Consider the following 18,505-nt stretch of genomic DNA (forward strand, 5'->3'; position numbering starts at 1 on the left):
GAGTGTGTATCTAGTACAGACAAGAATAATAAACTTTATACAGTTTGAAAGTCCTTAGATTGCTTGCTGTGCTCAATTTTTAACCTAAAACTAGAGTTGTTTAATTGTTGATTGGTATTCTCAGCAGTAATAAAGTTTGTAGATGTCTTTATGTCCTTGGGGAATTATTGTTTCCACAATTCACTTCTTCACTGGGGACAGTCTTTTGAGAGAGTGAGATGGGAGTGGGACTTTCAGCTTGTTGTTCCAAATTCATTTTTCTTTCTTCCTGCACAAAAACAGTCAATGAAATTTCGTTTGATTGTATATTCCCAAATTTGGCTTCATTGTCTTCTCAAACTGAACATTTTGATGTCCAATATATATACTTGCTATACAAATGTGCATGAAGGTACTTTTGGCACAGTAATAATGTCGCAACTCTGAGCCAGGAGGCCCAGATTCAAGTCCCACGTACTCCAGAGGTGTGTAATACCATCACTAAATAGGTGATTGAAAATATCTAGAAGTATAAATTACCCAGGAGATGTGAATTTTTTAAGGCTGCCCCATCTGCCTGGTTTCAATGACTTCAGACAAACATGGGAATATCCATTCAACTAGTTTTGTTTCCTCCCATATTAGTTTCCTGAAACTGCTTCAATCTGTGGTCAGGTGATCATGGTAGCCATTTTAAGTCAGTGTTTTGTTTTAATCTATTTGTGCCTACAGAATGTCTCACGTGTAATAATCAGATGATGCAAGTTAACATTTGATAATGCATGATTGTAGTGGGTCTCATCAGCAGTAATAATGAGTCAGCATACATAGAGGAGGTGCATTGGCTAATGGACTGGTGCAGAGCCAACAACTTGTCTCTGAACATGGACAAAATAAAAGAGATGGTTGTTGACTTCAGGAGGGCACAGAGCAACCACGCTCCACTGGACATCGATTGCTCCCCTGAGGAGATCGTGAGCAGCACCAAATTTCTCACCTGGTTCCTCACCACCAACTCCATAGCCAGAAAGTCCAGCAGTATCTTTACTTTCTGCGTAGACTGAGGGAAACCCACCTCCTACCCCCCAGCTGCACCACATTCTACAGAGGGTTCATTGAGAGTACCCTGAGCTGCTGCATCATTGCTTAGAATTGCACCATCTTGGTTGTAAGACCCTACAATGGATAGTGAGGAGACCTGAGAAGATCATTGGGGTCTCTCTTCCCTCCATTACAGGCATTTACACCACACGCTGCATCCAAAAGGCTAAGAGCAATGTGAAAGACCCCACGCACCCCTCACTCAAACTCTTCTCCCTCCTGCCATCTGGCAGATAACGGGACATTCGGTCTCTCATGGCCAGACTGTGCAACAGTTTCTTCCCCCAAGCCATCAGGCTCCTTAACACTGTATGACCGGACTCTTTTCCATCTGAAATTCTTTGCACGACTTCGAATTGCTGCTAGAACAATGTCTATTAATTATCATTAATTGTAATTTGCGTGTTTTACACTTCTTATATACTTTATGCTGCCCTTTGTATGATCGTGTATTTTGTGCTGTCCATGTAGCACCTTGGTTCTGGAGGAATGCTGTCTCATTTTTTACTGTATCAGTTGTATATGGTAGAAATGACAAATAAAAACTACTCTACTCTACTCTACATTCACCAGTATTATAATACCCATTGTATGATTGTTATCTTTTCCTATGGTACATCTATCTGTGCTGATCTCTGCTTAGAGGTGGAGTACTGAATGTTATTCAGGGTCACCTGACGAACCACTGTATTTTCTTTTCTCAATAAGGAGAATGGGTGCAACATACGTTTATTTATCCATCGAAGGACAACATCACTTAACATGCATTATTTATCAGTTACACACAATGTGTAACACACATTGATGAAACATTTTGAAAAAGTCATAAAAGACATGAATATGGAATATACCAGTCGTCTGTTAACATTTCCAAATTTCACATTACTAATTTCTTTCAGATTCTCTGTCTAAATATGTCAACTTTTATTTCCTCATCAATGGGCAATTTTCACAACAACCTGTATTTATACATGCAGTCTTTTTAACAATGAAAAACATTTCAAGATACTTCATAAGGATGCAAGGAAAACATCTGAATGTAGATCCAGAGATGAAATTAGAGGGGAAAAGTAACATTTTGCAAAACTGCATTTTAAAGAGGCAAGGGAGGTAGAGAGTTTTAAAGAGAAAATTCCATGATTCAAGAGACACCGCTGAAAGCATGCCTACTATTTGTTGGATGAAGAGGAGGTGGTGTACAAGAGTCTGGAGTTACAGGAGCAGAACATTCAGGGAAGAGGGAACATGGTGGTGCAGAAGTGACAAATACAAGGAGTTATAAGACCAAGTAATTCAAGTACAAGATTTAAATTGTCATTTAAATAATACATTATAAATTGAGAAAAAACATATTTACATAAATAAATCTGTTTTATTTCTACTACTTCACTACATTCTTGCTATTTATGTACCAGTAAACTACAATTTTCAACAAGGGATCATATATGGGATCATGTTTATAAGTTGGAAGTTCATTTATCAGGGACCCCTTGAGCAAATTAAAACATTTATCTCATTATAAATTCTTCCTTACACACATGCAGACAGATAAACAGTTAGAGGGAAATAGTTATAGGCCAAGGTAGTTCAGTGGTTCCTACTCATGGGTTGCTGAGATGATATTTATGCTGGAAAGAACATTGTCTTAGAGTTGTCTGTCCCCAGATGGTTCCACTGACTTTTCAAGAAACACTAATAAAAGGTAGCTGACTTACCAATTAAAAGTCACAGCTTTTACCAACTGCTGAAGAAAAGATGAATTAGTTTTCTTCAGGTTTAAAATGGTTCTTAACTGAAGAGAACAGAGAGACAGTGTCTGAGGTGGAGATCAAAACACTTTCTATCTAGCTTGTTCCCAGCCTGAGAACCAATCACACAGTTGTTGGAAGGAGAAAGGATTTTGTCATTGATAATTGGTCACTGGTCCAGAAACTAATCAACTTCTTGTTGCCACCCATCTGTATCTGTACCATGAACCCCTTGGCTCTAATTTGCCCGCATTCACTTCAATTATTGCTTGTTCAAACAGACATTTGCACAACACTTGCAGTAAGTCTCAGGTTACTTGCTTTGCAAAACATGCAACAATCCTTTAAAATACTAGTTTTAAAACAGTATTTTAATTATTAATCCACAATTCTGAACAGCATAAAAATAAAAAGACACAGACATTACAAGGTTCATTAAAGGATTTATTTATACGTTCTTGAGAATTGGCATCACTCAAAAGGCCAGAAGTTATTTCTCATCCTTAAGTTGCCCTTTGTGATGATGGTAAGCAGCTTTTTTGAATAGCTGAAATCCCTGTGATAAAGCTACTCCCAATGTGGTGTTAAGTTGAGAGTTCCAGAAATTTGGCCAACAACAGTGACAGTGAAAGATGGACATCGATTTTGAAGTCAGGATAGTCTGCACTCAGAGGAGAATTTGCAAATGATGCAGTTCCTATTTGCCTACTGTTCTTGCAATCATGATTGTCATTGTTGCTCTTAAAGTTTTATTCTGAGATATTGTTTCAAAGCAATACCTCTTTTTGATTTTGTTAGCTGATCATTGAAGTAAATGCATGGGAACTCATTTCTCCAAGTAGAATTTCTTAAATGACAAAACAATAGCTGAATTCTGATTCCAATTTAAAATATTGCACATTACTTTTGATTTAAGATTTTGGAGAAGATTTGTAGCTCAGGTTGTGAGTCAGTTTGTCAGTTTGCTCGCTGAGCTGATGGGTTTGTTCTCAGACATTTCATCAGCATGCTAGGTAACATCATCAGTGAGTCTCCAGTGAAGCGTTGGTGTTTTGTCCTGCTTGCTATTTATGTGACTTGGTTTGTTGTGATGGGTGATATCATTTCCAATTCTGTTTCTAAGAGGTTGGTAAATGGGGTCCAAATCTATATGTTTGTTAATAGAGTTCTGGTTTGAATGCCAGGCCTCAAGGAATTCCCCACATGTCATTGTTTGATCTGGACCAGGATGGATCCCAGTCGACCTGGTGTCCCTCTTCGTCTGCGTGTATGGATACCAGTGATAGTTGGTCATGCTAATTGGTGGCTAGTTTGTGCTCATGTATCCTGGTGGCTAGTTTTCTGCTGATTGTGCAATGTAATGTTTGCTGCAGTCCTTGCAGGATATTTTGTATATTACATTCATTCTGCTGGCTGTGGGTATGGGATCATTTAAATTCATCGGTAGTTGTTTTAGTGTGGCAGTAGGTTTGTGGGCTAGCATGATGCCAAAGGGCCAGAGTAGTCCAGTGATCATCTCTGAAATGTCTTTCATGTATGATAGGGTTGCTAGAGTCTCCTGGCTTGTTGTGTCTTGCTGTTTTGGTCTGTTGTGCAGGGATCGGTGGTCTGCACTTATCATACTTCCAGAGTGCTGCAGTGTGTTGTGGCTTGTCTAAATAGTGTCCTGATGCAGCTCCGTTTGTGGGTGTTGGGATATTTGCTTCTATAGTTGAGCATCTAGTCTCTGTGCGTGTGTCTTTTCTGTAAATGCTCAACAGCAGTTATTCATTGGCTTTTCGTTCTACCATGACGTTCAAGAAGTGGAGTTGGCTATTATTCTCTTCTTCTTTGGTGAACTTTAGACTGATAAGGATGTTGTTTATGTGTTTGTGGGTTTCTTCTAGTTTGTTGCATTTCATGATGACAAAGGTGTCATCCACATAGTGGATCAAAGCTTGGGTTCGATCATGGGAAGGGGTGTATATTCTAACCTCTGTATAACTGCTTCTACTATAAGTCGTGATATTGGTAATCCCACAGGCAATCCATTGATTTCTTTGTATATCTATTGTTGAAGGTGAAGTGGGTTGTGAGGCATAGGTTCAGTAGTTTAAGGGTGCTGTCCTTGCTATGGAGTTGGTGCTGTCAGGCATTTGTATTGCTGGTTTGTCTGGCAGTGAGGCAAGTGTTTTTTTGGCAAGGGTGATGTTTATTGATTTGAAGGAGACCATAACCTCGCCGTCCTCTATCTTGGTGTCTTTGATGGTGTTAAGGAATTCTTGGGTGGAGTGGATGAAGTGAGTTGAGTCTTCTGCCAGGTGTTTTAGATTTTTTGCAGTTAGTTTTGAGTCCATTCAAAACATTAATTTTATCTGTTATAATGTGCTACTTTTACTTTTTTATTAATTTAATTTACATTCAGAGACAGACATCAAACCGGCAGGTAACTAGCCATCAGGATCTATGAGTACAAACTAGCCACCAAAAGGCATGATCATCTATCACTTGTATCCACATACACGGACAAAGAAGGACATCACTGACTGGGACAATGCATCCATCCTGGGACAGGCCAAACAAAGATGCGCGGGAATTCCTAGAGGCCTGGCATTCAAATTGGAACTGCATTAACAAACATATATATTTGGACCCCATTTACTAACCTCTCAGAAACAGAACTGGAAATGATATCACCCAACACAACAAATCAAGACACATAAATAGCAAATGGACACAACACCAATGCTTCACCGGAGGCTCACTGATGATGTTACCTAGCACGGTGACGAAATGCCTGAGAAGAAACCCAACCAGCTCAGTGAGCAAACTGATAATCTGAACTTTTGGTTTAATTAAGTTCACTAATTTTAGCTGAATATCTGTTATAATGTATAATAAAAACAGAAAGTACAAGATAAATTAGGCAAGTTTGTTGCAAATGTGGATAGAGAAACAGTTATTTTTGAGTCCCTTCAAAACATTTATTTCTTCTGTAACAATATGTTGCTTTTATTTCTTTTTTTTACATTCAGAAACTAAATTAACATTTTATATTTGATATTTATTCTGAGCCCACTGTATCTTTCATCTAAGTATTATCTGTATGACAGCCACAAGGGAGTGTTACATAGAACATAGAAGAATACAGCGCAGTACAGGCCCTTCGGCCCTCGATGTTGCGCCGATCCAAGCCCACCTAACCTACACTAGCCCAGTATCCTCCATATGCATATCCAATGCCCGCTTAAATGCCCATAATGAGGGAGAGTCCACCACTGCTACTGGCAGGGCATTCCATGAACTCACGACGCGCTGAGTAAAGAACCTACCCCTAACATCTGTCCTATACCTACCCCCCCCCCCCCCCTCTTAATTTAAAGCTATGCCCCCTTGTAATAGCTGACTCCATACATGGAAAAAGATTCTCACTGTCGACCCTATCTAAACCCCTAATCATCTTGTACACCTCTATCAAGTCACCCCTAAACCTTCTTTTCTCCAATGAAAACAACCCCAAGTGCCTCAGCCTTTCCTCATACGATCTTTCTACCATACCAGGCACCATCCTGGTAAATCTCCTCTGCACCCGTTCCAGTGCCTCCACATCCTTCCTATAGTATGGCGACCAAAACTGCACACAATACTCCAGATGCGGCCGCACCAGAGTCTGATATAACTGCAACATGACCTCAGTGCTCCGGAACTCAATTCCTCTACCAATAAAAGCCAGTACGCCATATGCTTACACTCCTAGGCTCCCATTGAAATAGTGCCACTTATTGTATTTTGAATTCTTCTTTGAAATTCATATACATATAACTGTGTTACTAAACATGTCAACACAAACAAAAACAGTATTTATTTCTATTTAAAATAAACTTCATATTCAATATCAAACAAGTGAAGAGGGGACTCAGTAGCGCACACACTTCCTTCAAGTTGTGTTAACTCAACCTATTACCATAACGTGGCACTGGGCGGCACGGTGGCACAGTGGTTAGCACTGCTGCCTCACAGCGCCAGAGACCTGGGTTCAATTCCTGCCTCAGGCGACTGACTGTGTGGAGTTTGCACGTTCTCCCCGTGTCTGCGTGGGTTTCCTCCGGGTGCTCCGGTTTCCTCCCACAGTCCAAAGATGTGCAGGTCAGGTGAATTGGCTATGCTAAATTGCCCATAGTGTTAGGTAAGGGGTAAATGTAAGGGTATGGGTGGATTGCGCTTCGGCGGGTCGGTGTGGACTTGTTGGGCCGAAGGGCCTGTTTCCACACTGTAAGTAATCTAACCTAAGTAATCTAATCTAATCTAAACGTAACTTTTCCTTGATGCTTTTCTGTACCTTGATGATGCTTTGTAATGACAAAGCTAATAAAATAAATATTTTAATTAAGAACTTCCTTCTCACTGATCAAGCTTTACACCAAATCACACTCACCAACTTGCGATGAAAACTCTGTTTAAATCTGTATGGCTATATGATGTTTTACGACATCAGCTGAGACAATCTATGATATTCTGAATCAACAGTGCACAACACTTGTGAATGTTTCCTATCTCTCAATGTTAGTGGATTCTTTAAAATATTCAGGTGAGATGTTAAAGGATTATTTTTTTCTGCTGCCATGTAAAGAAATTGAATGTCCTTGGGGATGTGTTTTTCTGTCTTGCAGGCAGGATGTGACAATCTAATCACACTGTTTTAAGGAATAACCTAATCACTTTACATTGCTTTTGAGTGGCATGTGACTATGGGGGAGTGGCAGGGGGTTGTGTCTTGCATGCATGACTGACTGTGATGGAAAATCCTGTATAAAGGGAGATGGTTCCTTTGTTCAGGGAGCCTCACTTGACACACTCCGCAAGCATCACGAAGAGTGTTAAGTGATCCTCCAAAAGCTGAAATTAATTGTGGCTGTTTGCAGAGGTTGGTGTTTTGCAGTTGCATTAAGTGTTTAAAATCTCAAAAAGGCAATCTAACATTTGGCGATAAGTGTTGGATTCCAACATATATGGAGCATCTAGGCGGACTGAGTAAATGATCGCCTGCGGGACATAACGTGAGACAGATGGGCCCACTCGGTAAGATTTACCTTGATCTCTCTCACTAACCAATCACTCAGTTGACCATTCTTCTCCAGGACTCTGTAGTGACTGAATCTCTGAGATAACTTACGCATTTGTATGCCAATGAGTTCGTCCCAGGGAAGTTCAACTCCCCCTGAAGTTTGGAGGTGAGAGTCCTCAGAACTATAAATTACTGGAAAGTGAGGTTCGAGTCCCCCTGGAATTCAGAGGTGGGACTTGAGGCCCTGGAACACTGTACATTGATAAAGGATAACTACTATGTCTGTCTCAATCACCCTCCGTCGACCGGCTGTTAAGAGGGAAAATCCCTCACGCGAAGGTCAGGACCAGGAAGTGGGTATAGAGGACACTGAACTAGTACATAGAGATAAGTTAGGAAGTTGAGACATTAAAAAATGGGACAGACGTTGGATAAGTCAGGTGTCTGAACCCCTCTGCATTGGTTATGCCGGGAAGACCCCCAAAATGAGGAACGATCCAGGCACCTGTCAGGATGCTCAAATAAAAAAATTGGGAAATGAAATTTGGCTGATGGGAGGGACTTGGGACATAGAAAAATGTTTAAAAGCAGAGGAGGCAATTTGGAAATGTAATACGGGGACTAATTGGAAAACTTCAATATCCATATGGAGAAAGTTAAAAATCACACAACACCAGGTTATAGTCCAACAGGTTTAATTGGAAGCACACTAGCTTTTGGAGCGACGCTCCTTCATCAGGTGATTGTGGAGGGCTCGATCGTAACACAGAATTTATAGCAAAAATTTGCACTGTGATGTAACTGAAATTATACATTGAAAAATTGATTGTCTGTTAAGCCTTTCATCTGTTAGAATACAGTGATATTTTCACTTCTTTCATGTGTAAATCACAAAACCCTTTTTTAAAAAGTTGCATTCTCGGGTTAGCTGTTAACAATGGTGATAGCTAGACAATATGTTGAAGGTGTTAGCCCCCTGTGTTCTCTGACTATGACCTGATGTTTAGATTGATTCTAATCTAAAAAGTGAGATAACAGAGTTTTACATAAATTCATGCAGTTTTTGAGCTCAGAGTTCTACCTGAATGTATGCAGCTTTTGAGCAAAGTGCAATGTAACTCTGCAAGTACAAATTCACCACACAAAATATATGTGTGCATGTGGGTCTTTGTCTGTCTGTGTGTGTGTGTGTCTGTCTGGGGTGGGGGTTGTGAGTGTGAGAAAGTGAGTGTGAGAAAGTGTGTGTGTGTGTGTGTGTGTGTGTGTGTGTAGTGAGTGCAAAGTGTCTTAAGTCTGTGAGGGGGTGCATGTGTGAGTGTGGGAGTGTGTGTGTCTTTCAGGGTGTGTGTCGGTAGCTAAGTTCGATACCCATAGGGAGGGCCTCAACCGGGACTTTGGGTTCATGTCACATTACAGGTGATCACCATTGCACTACACACACACACACAGATATTCCTACACACACATACTCTCACATACACACGGACACAGGTAGATACAGACGTGCACACGGACACCCACACACACCCTAATAGACACACACACTCCCACACTGACACATGCACCCCCTCACAGACTTAAGACACTCTGCACTCACACACACACATGCACACACGCACACACACTTTCTCACACTCACAAACCCCACCCCAGACAGACACACACACACACAGACAGACAAAGACCCACATGCACACATATATTTTGTGTGGTGAATTTGTACTTGCAGAGTTACATTGGACTTTGCACACTTTCCTCGTGTGTGATCATGAGGGAAACCCTAAGTCTTGGGAGGTGCTGAAGAGTCAGTGTGAGGATTATGATATTGTACAGAAAAACAGGAAAAATTGAGAAAGGAAAGGCAAAATAAGGAATGAGGGTTGAAATGCCAAGCCAGACTATCAAGTGGGAATAAAATAGAGGTACCTCCTGGCATGTCTGGTCTGCCAATAATGTTTCAAAATCATGACACCAATGACCAGCTATGGTCACAATGCAGATTGCTGACCTCCTCAGGGACATCTATTCAGAACTCACTATATGTCTGAAATCTCCTCAAAGCTATCCTCCTCCCTCAGCAATTGGCCATAATCAAGTGTGCTGCCCATGTAATAGTTAATACAGACATCAGCAATGGCAATGCTAGAGCTGATCGAGCTGCCAAAGACATGGCAACAGCCTGCAATTCTTTGTGCCCTCTGTGAACCGCAAGTGCTAAATCGATTACCTGCCTCAAAAACAATGGGCATACCAGACATCGTCACAGTGCAGCGTTTCCGGGGGGACATCCCTGACCCAGAAAAACAAATATGGAAGGTGCATGAGTTTTCACACTCTGCACCAAAACGCATCTAGATCACTCCAGTTCGCCAAGTGTGTATACCTGATTCTTTGTCACCAATGCTTATTGACTATGTTCATACTGATACCCACCTTGGCAAGGAGGGAAAGAGGGAGGAAATGTAAAGATGCTTTCAGCAGCTAACATAATCTCTAAAGTTTCTCCATTCACAGGTAAGGGATGCCTTCGGACTACCGCCCGCCCCTTCACAACCTGATCCAAGTCCCACTTGACTTACCCATCCCCCTGGAAATGTTACTCATTGCGCACTCAGCGGCATAGTCACTTTCCTGGGAACCTTGCTCAGTGTTTCTGGTGGACAATTGACCCCAGAATGTCTTGCACTCATTCTGGCAATCCCTCCTGCTCTCCCAGCACCAGCACTGTCTGCTGGACTAGGGGGTCACAATGGATTCAATCAGCTCCCTACTCATGAGCACGAAAAGTGATGAAGCTAACAACAGTGAAGAAGAGGTCTGTAGGCTTTTTGTCAGTGGCTTTCCTATGGATATTAAACCACGTGAACTTCACTTTCTCTTTCGACCAGTTAAGGGTTATGAAGGTTCACTGATCAAGCTAACATCAAAACAACCAGTTGGCTTTGTTACATTTGACAGCAGAGCAGGAGCAGAAGCAGCAAAGAATGCATTGAATGGCATTCAGTGTGATCCCGAAAATCCTCAGATGCTCCGGTTGGACTTTGCAAAAGCGAACACAAAGATGGCCAAAACTGATGGCTCCACCTTACCCCACAAATATACACCCTGCCTTGGGAGCACATTTCATTGCATGGGATCCTTACAACCTTGCAGGAACAGTACTGATCCCTGCATCTCTGGAGGCCTGGACTCCCTATCCACTATACACAACAGAACTGACCCCTGCCATATTGGATTTTGTTTTCAGGTTGGGCTTTACTAAAGGAGATTTTAGATAACTGGCTCGATTCCAGTGAACTTGGAGGGGGTGGAGTGGTCACTAAGGACTGTGGATTTAAGAACTTTACTGGTGAACACTTTTTTTTCCACTTGGGAAGACCCTGGGGATCTAGTAATTCTTGTTGTTATAGTCATTGTATGTGTGTGTCAATAACTTGCTGAAATTCTGGCTGTCAGATTCTTATGAATAAGCTGGTAGCGCCTTTTTCAGCCCCATTTAGTTAGTTATCATGGAATCATAAATGGAGGGAATTAGATGTTTAAAGGTTAATTTGTTCTTCTGACATGTAAGAAAATTGGATGCCCTGAGTGGTGTGTTTTGTCTTGCATGGGCAGGATGTGACAATCTAATCATACTCTATAAATGCTGTAGTTTAAGGAATAACCTAATCACATATTGTTCTAAGGAATAACCTAATCACTTTACATTGTTTTTGGGTGGCATGCGACCAGGGGGAGTGGCTGGGAGTTGTGTTTTGCGTGCATGACTGACTGTGATGGAAAACCTTGTATAAAGGGAGGATGGTTCCCTTGTTCAGGGGGCCTTGCTTGACATGCTCCGCAAGCATTGCAAAGAGTGTTAAATGATCCTCCAAAAATTGTACTTGCTGAAACAAATCATGGTTGTTCACAGAAGTTGGCGTATTGCAGTTGCATCAAGTGTGTAAGAATCTCAAGAAGGCAACCTAACACAGAATCGAAATCTATATTGTTGCCAAAAAGCTAATCAGTACTTCCTTTGCCGATACCATATCTGTATTTCAAGTTTTACTGAAATCCATCCATTTCTTTTTGACTAATGCTTTCTCCAGTGATAGTCTCCAGACAGGCATTTACTATAAACCCACAAACTCCCAAAGCTACCTGGACTACACCTCCTCCCACCCAGTATTCTGCAAGGTCCTGTTTTCCCATTTCCTCTGCCATATCTGCTCAGATGAGAAGACATTCCATTCCCAAGCATCCTAGATGCCCACCTCTTTTGAACAACATGCTGATCCCCCCTCTGTCATCCAGACAGCCCTCCACTGCACCTCCTCCATTCCCTGCTCTACTGCTCTTAAACTGCCCCCTCCCCGCCAAACACAATAAAGACAGGGTTCCTGTTGTCCTCACCTAACACCCCACCAATCTCTGCATCCAACGTATCATTCTTACACATTTCCATCAACTCCAATTCGACCTCACCACCAAGAACATCTTCCCCTCCCCACCCCTCTCTGCCTTCTGCAAGGTCTGTTCCCTTCTCCAATCCTTGGTTCGTGGATCTCTCCTCATCAATCCCCCTGAATCTCCAGGTATCTTCCTCATAACCGTAAAAGTTGCAAAACCTGCCAACACACTAACCCCTCACCTCCATCTAGGGCACCAAACAGTCCTTTCAGGTGAGACAGAAGTTCATCTGCCTCTCCTCCAACTTAGTTTACTGTATCTGGTGCCCCCAATATGTTCTTCTCTACATCGGTGAGAGCAAACATAAACTCAGGACATGTTTCACTGAGTATCTCAGCAGGGCCCGCAGGAGTTGACCTGACTTCCCAGTCATGGCCCATTTTAATTTCCCTTCCCACTTCCTTTCCAACATGACCAACCTTGGCTTCCCCTATTGTCACAGTGAATCAGATCGCAAATTGGAGGAACAACACCTCATCTTCCACCTGGGCAGTCTACAGCCTGGAGGACTCAATTTCAAATGACCTCCCTTCAGATCCCCTGACTCCCTTTCCAGCCCCTCCCCCACCCTTCCATTCCTCTGATTGATCCCTCCAGCTACCAACTGGATTCATTCCTCCCATTGACCAATCAGATGGTACCCTCTACTTGTGTTCACCTTTCCTACCTCACCATCCCACCCCTCTCCCCACCCAAAACCCTCCAATATTCCCCCTTTTGTCTGCAGCTCCCCTTACACCCACTCCCATCCCTGAAGACGACTTACACCTGAAACATTGACTTCTCCACTTCCTGATGCTGCCTGGCTTCCTGTGTTTTTTTAGCCACCTGCTGGTCTACCTTCGATTCCAGCATCTGCAGTTTTTTTGCCTCTAACATTACCTCGCCTACCTTCAGTACAATAACTTTGTCTAATTCTGTATATTTGAGCTAATTCATTAAAATCCTTTGTTGTAGATATTCACAACCTCTTTGTCACATAGATGCAATAGCTAATGATTTCCCAATGCATTGCTCACAGTATGTTGGTAGGGGAGTATTAGAAGTGGGGTACTTTAGATAATGGACGACTTCAGGTTTGTGGTGAATATTAATATTTAAGGTCAATTAATGTATATCAATCATTTGGTCTGCTAATGTCAACCTTTATTGTAAATCACAGGATACAATGACTCCGTAATGTGTTCTATTTTCTCTATTTCCTCTTCTGTTCTCCTGCTTCATTTATTCACCTGCATAACTCTCTATAGTCCTGAGCTTTTACAAAGGGTCAGTTCGACTCGAAACGTCAGCTCTTTTCTCTCCTTATAGATGCTGCCAGACCTGCTGAGATTTTCCAGCATTTTCTCTTCTGGTTTCAGATTCCAGCATCCGCAGTAATTTGCTTTTATCTCTATAATCCTCTGTTCTCTCTTTTTTTGTCTCCTTTCCTGAGTCTTGCTCGATCCTGTTTTCCCTTTCCCACTCTCTTATTTTGGTCTAAAATGTAGATCTTGTTCAATAGGTAGTATAAGCAATGGTCCAGAGAAATGTAGCCTAAGTTAGATTTCGAGATGGGGAGCAACAGAGCTCTGAGTTAGAAGTTCCATAATCCCCTCCTCCCTCCCCTAATCCTTATTATCCCTTTGTTCCCTCTCCCTCACTCCCCATTTCCACTTCTCTTCATCCACCACTTACAATTTTAATTGTCACTCTTACCCCATCTCTCACTCCTGCATCAGTTTTGTCCCAAAGCCATTTTTTTTCCGGAATTGAGTCACAAATTTTTCAAATTGTTTTTTCTTTAGGCATTTAGTCTATCATAAATACATTTTAAAATAAAAAACACTGTTAAAGATATTGTTAGTCTCACTGCTTAGTGCTGTGCAAATGGTGAAGAGAAACCAGCTCATTGCAGTGCAAATCAAGACTTTGTGTTCAGCCTCTTGAGCATGGGATTTAAAATCACTGAAACCCTTTGACTCAGGAAAAAGCGAAACACAGCTGACATTAGACTCTCTCATGTCTGCAGAACATTTTATCTCTTGTAAGTTTGTTATTTAAGATGACCAGGCAATCTAAATGGTAGAGGTTAAACTATTCATCATAAAGGGGTAGAAATTATGTATTGCTGATATACAATAAAAACTGGGTATGGGAAAAATGTCTGTGCCAAAACAAGTAGGCATAAGGCCCAATCAAAATTGCATCTTAAACTACACTTAGACTGTTGACTGTAGACCCAAATGCATAACTCCAGATAGCTTGGTAGCCAAGCAGACATTATTGTTGAGTTCTTTGTTCTTTTTGTTTATCATTGAGTATATATGGTCCAGATAGCAGCTTCTGATATGCCCGAGAAGACGTGGAGTGTCACAATGCTTATGGAGTTTATAGAGCATATTCCGCTTTCTTGGTTCTTTTTCTTTGAAGAAATTTTGCCACTTTACATTCATTGGTGTTGCCACAGTTGCTGAAGAACATTGAGTGGGACAAGGTTCAATGTCTATTTTTAATGCCTGAAAGAATGGGCATCACAAATTTAGAAGTGAGACCAACAACTGTGCAGAATGAATGCAAGCAGACTCATTGTTAAATTGGTATGCTGTGCATCTGAAACAAAAAATCCACAAATAATTCCAATATCAACCTGAATATATTCACAGGGAGATGGAAGAAGTAATGTTTGATAAACTTATACCTAATGTGGAAAATTCTATGTGTGGAGGGGTTTGGACTTGCTTTTATCACTCACAATCATAATTATAAGAAGCATGGAAAGGTTCAATCAATAAGGTTTTTTATGTGTTATGTGTTATAAGGTTCTTCGCTATTATTTGTGTCTTGAAAATTATTTTGAGTACGCCATTATGTGTGCAACTTTCAAGCTTTGAAACACTGACGATTTCTTTCCGATTAGTTAATATACACATTTGGACAGAAAAAAAAATCAAAGGTACGCTGAAAAAACAAAGTCCTGCCAGTTTTCTGATGTAGGATAATAACGTTTTCTATTTCACTCCTGGAACTATTGACACACTGACAGTCCCAAGTTGCTGCCATTAAAAGTAGAACGCTTACCTGAAATGCTAGTCTTATTTGATACACGGCTAAAAGCAGATGCATACTCCTTACGCAAATATATCCATTTGAACAAATGGTGACCTGCTGCAGAGGTGGGGGTAAATGATGGTTCTCCAACCCCCATCTTGTCCCCGGTTGCTTGGCAACAGCACTTTTGCCCACTGTAACTCTAGGCCGATTGGGATTCAGATGCCTCTGCCCTTCGGGAGAGGGTTCGATGCTTGGAGATGGGAGGGGTGGCATTTTCCATTCCTCGCCCCCCCCCCCTTTCCTAAACCAGGGATGATGTTCAAATGAAGCGAGAGAGGACACCTGAAAGCGCGCTCCCGTCACCCCGGCCGAGAGCGTCCTCCTCCTCACACGAGCGCGCCCCTTATCTCTGTCACACGAGCTCGCGCCCTGTACCATCGAGCGCGCTTTCTCAACGTCTCCCCACGCGCCCGCATCCCCCAAATACCTCCCGACCCCGCACCTCCCACCATCTCGCGCGCACCCTCAGTCGCCGCTCGAGCCCAGTGTGCAGCTCATCCCTGCTCCGCTCCACTGCTCGCACGGTTCCTGTCAAAGTCAGGCCGACAGCAGCGGCCGGGGGCCGGCAGAGAGAGGGATACAGGGACAGGGGCGCACCGAGCCAACAACGATGAAACCCGTCGGCTAAACACCAACGGAGCCCGGATGTTACACAATGATGCTGGATAAAAAAACGGAGGGAAACGAAATAGCGGCCGCTGTTTGACTATCATGGGGGTCTGGGGAAGAAAAGCCGCCTCGTCATTTCATTTTTAGTAAATTTATTTTTCGATGCAATACGAAAGTGGCGAGAATGTATGAATTAAAGGAGCCCTACGAAGGCAAGTGATGTGAGGTTGATTACAGTTGCACAATCGAGGATGCTGTAGTGACTTTGAAGGTTTTAATTCATATATCTGACATTCGCCCTAAGCTATTTTCTTTCTATTTGATTTACGGTAGATATTTCACTTCTGACAAAGGAGCAGAAGAGTCGACCGTTCTTTCGGATTATAGCATAATTCGGTTAAACCTGGTGGTTAATAAACATTTGGATTTTAAATAACTTTTTACTTAAACAGTTTTAGTCCATCTAAGATTTAATTATCGCATCATGCTGAATAGGGGGAAACACCCTTGGTTGTGGATATTGCAGACTTCGATTTCAGTATACCTGCTTCAATGGAATACATTTTGTGACAGTTAATGTGCCAGAAAGATACACACGCCGTCCTCGTCTGTTTAAATAAACACAATTTGTTTCAGATTGGTGTGTAAGGCAGTGGTGACATGAAGCCTCTGAATGTAGCCTTAAAGTAACCTCGCAATAATGCCAGCTGTTGAACCGTTGTGTTGGATATTTTTGCAGTTTTCACATGTTCGCTGTTGTTGGTTTTAAATACAAAATCATGGTGTGTTTACTCTCGACGATTTCAAAAACGGGTTTGTTATTTAGTTTGAAGGATTGCTTTAAAGCATTACACCTGGTAAACATACCACCCTTTTAGATGAAAAGGTCACTTCCACATCTGATTATGTCTTTCTTTCACAGGAGTAAATTATGCCAGCAACAGACTCCCTCTATCTAGCGACGGACGGGGTTTCCAGTCAAACTCCGAATTACCCAGGCCAGCAGCACTATCCTGGCAAGCTGCTATTGACGCGGCTAGGCAAGCTAAAGCTGCCGCAACCATGAACTCGACCACGGAATCCAACAGTGCAGCAGCCCAAAGAAAACGCCAGCAATTCGCCAAGAGCAAGAAGCAGCAGGGCAGTACTGTGAATAACAGGCCAGCCCGTGCCCTATTCTGTTTAAATCTCAACAACCCCATAAGAAGAGCATGTATTAGTATTGTAGAATGGAAGTATCCTTTTTCCTTTGCTCTTTGTCACGCGTATGATGTGCGTAAGAGCTTTAACACAACACCGTGAAAAATCAGAAGCTGCGTGTTCTACTTTTTGAGTATCTTCCTGCAAGGTCACCGCAGCATTTACATATTGCACATAAAATGCGACTGAATATATAGGATACTGTATTTGCAGGCAAAACGGTAGCAAATCCTCAGCAAAACTAATTCTAGTGGAAAATATCATTCAGCAAATTACATGTAAGGACAATATGCCATCAGCATTAACCTCAAAGTTTCTTGCATCGTTTTATAAAAATAACAAAATCAGGGCAAATTGAATGAACTGAATTCAATTGAACAAAGTGTTTTCTTAGGAAATCTATGATACTTCAATAAGCCCAATTACAGTACGTTACGATTGGCTATTTATTTGAAGGTGAACTCAAACTTTGGCACGTTGTATCTGGAAAACTTTTCAAGCTCATTCATTATGTATGTTCCATAATAGTGACAAACAAATATGTGTTCTTGTAAGTTAATTGCGCAACCATAATTTTCTAACATAAGTAATATTAGAAAATGCTGTAAGTACTCAGAGGTTAGGCAACATGTGTGGAATGAAAAACAGAGTTAACATTTCAGCTGGATGGATGACCTATCATTAAAACTCAGTACCAAACAACTGATTCCCTGAAATGGATATCTGTTGGCACCAAACATTAGTGCTTCAATATTTGAAACATTTTACACTTAGTCATAGAGTCATAGAGATGTACAGCACGGGAATGAGACCCTTCAGTCCAATTCGTCCAAGCCAACCAGATATCCCAACCTAATCTAGTTCCATGTGCCAGCACTTGGCCCATATCCCTCTAAACCCTTCCTATTCATATACCCATCCAGATGCCTTGTGGGCGGCACGGTGGCACAGTGGTTAGCACTGCTGCCTCACAGCGCCAGAGACCCGGGTTCAATTCCCGCCTCAGGCGACTGACTGTGTGGAGTTTGCACATTCTCCCCGTGTCTGCGTGGGTTTCCTCCGGGTGCTCCGGTTTCCTCCCACAGTCCAAAGATGTGCAGGCCAGGTGAATTGGCCATGCTAAATTGCCCGTAGTGTTAGGTAAGGGGTAAAGGTAGGGGTATGGGTGGGTTGCGCTTCGGCGGGGTGGTGTGGACTTGTTGGGCCGAAGGGCCTGTTTCCACACTGTAAGTAATCTAATCTAATCTAAAAATCTTGTAATTGCACCAGCCTCCACGAC

At 42.0% G+C, this 18,505-nt stretch overlaps 1 protein-coding gene across 13 annotated transcripts in view; it reads left to right on the forward strand.

The window, feature by feature from the left end:
• LOC122559001 (voltage-dependent L-type calcium channel subunit alpha-1D-like) overlaps nt 1–18,505 on the forward strand; it is a 672,668-nt gene that overhangs the window by 4,690 nt on the left and 649,473 nt on the right. For 10 of the 13 annotated variants that reach the window (XM_087994287.1, XM_087994289.1, XM_087994288.1 and 7 more), the window contains exons 1-2: nt 15,859–16,238; nt 16,949–17,261. In XM_087994287.1, the coding sequence (XP_087850413.1) occupies nt 16,211–16,238; nt 16,949–17,261 (341 nt within the window). In that variant the 5' untranslated portion in view covers nt 15,859–16,210. Of the gene's footprint in view, nt 1–15,857; nt 16,239–16,948; nt 17,262–18,505 lie in introns of those variants that run through there. The other 3 variants (XM_087994294.1, XM_043708069.2, XM_087994295.1) reach the window with 2 other exon arrangements.

Source organism: Chiloscyllium plagiosum, unplaced genomic scaffold, assembly GCF_037043375.1.
Source record: "Chiloscyllium plagiosum isolate Xiang-an unplaced genomic scaffold, Cpla_swu_hap1 HiC_scaffold_14, whole genome shotgun sequence".
Classification (NCBI taxonomy): domain Eukaryota; kingdom Metazoa; phylum Chordata; class Chondrichthyes; order Orectolobiformes; family Hemiscylliidae; genus Chiloscyllium; species Chiloscyllium plagiosum.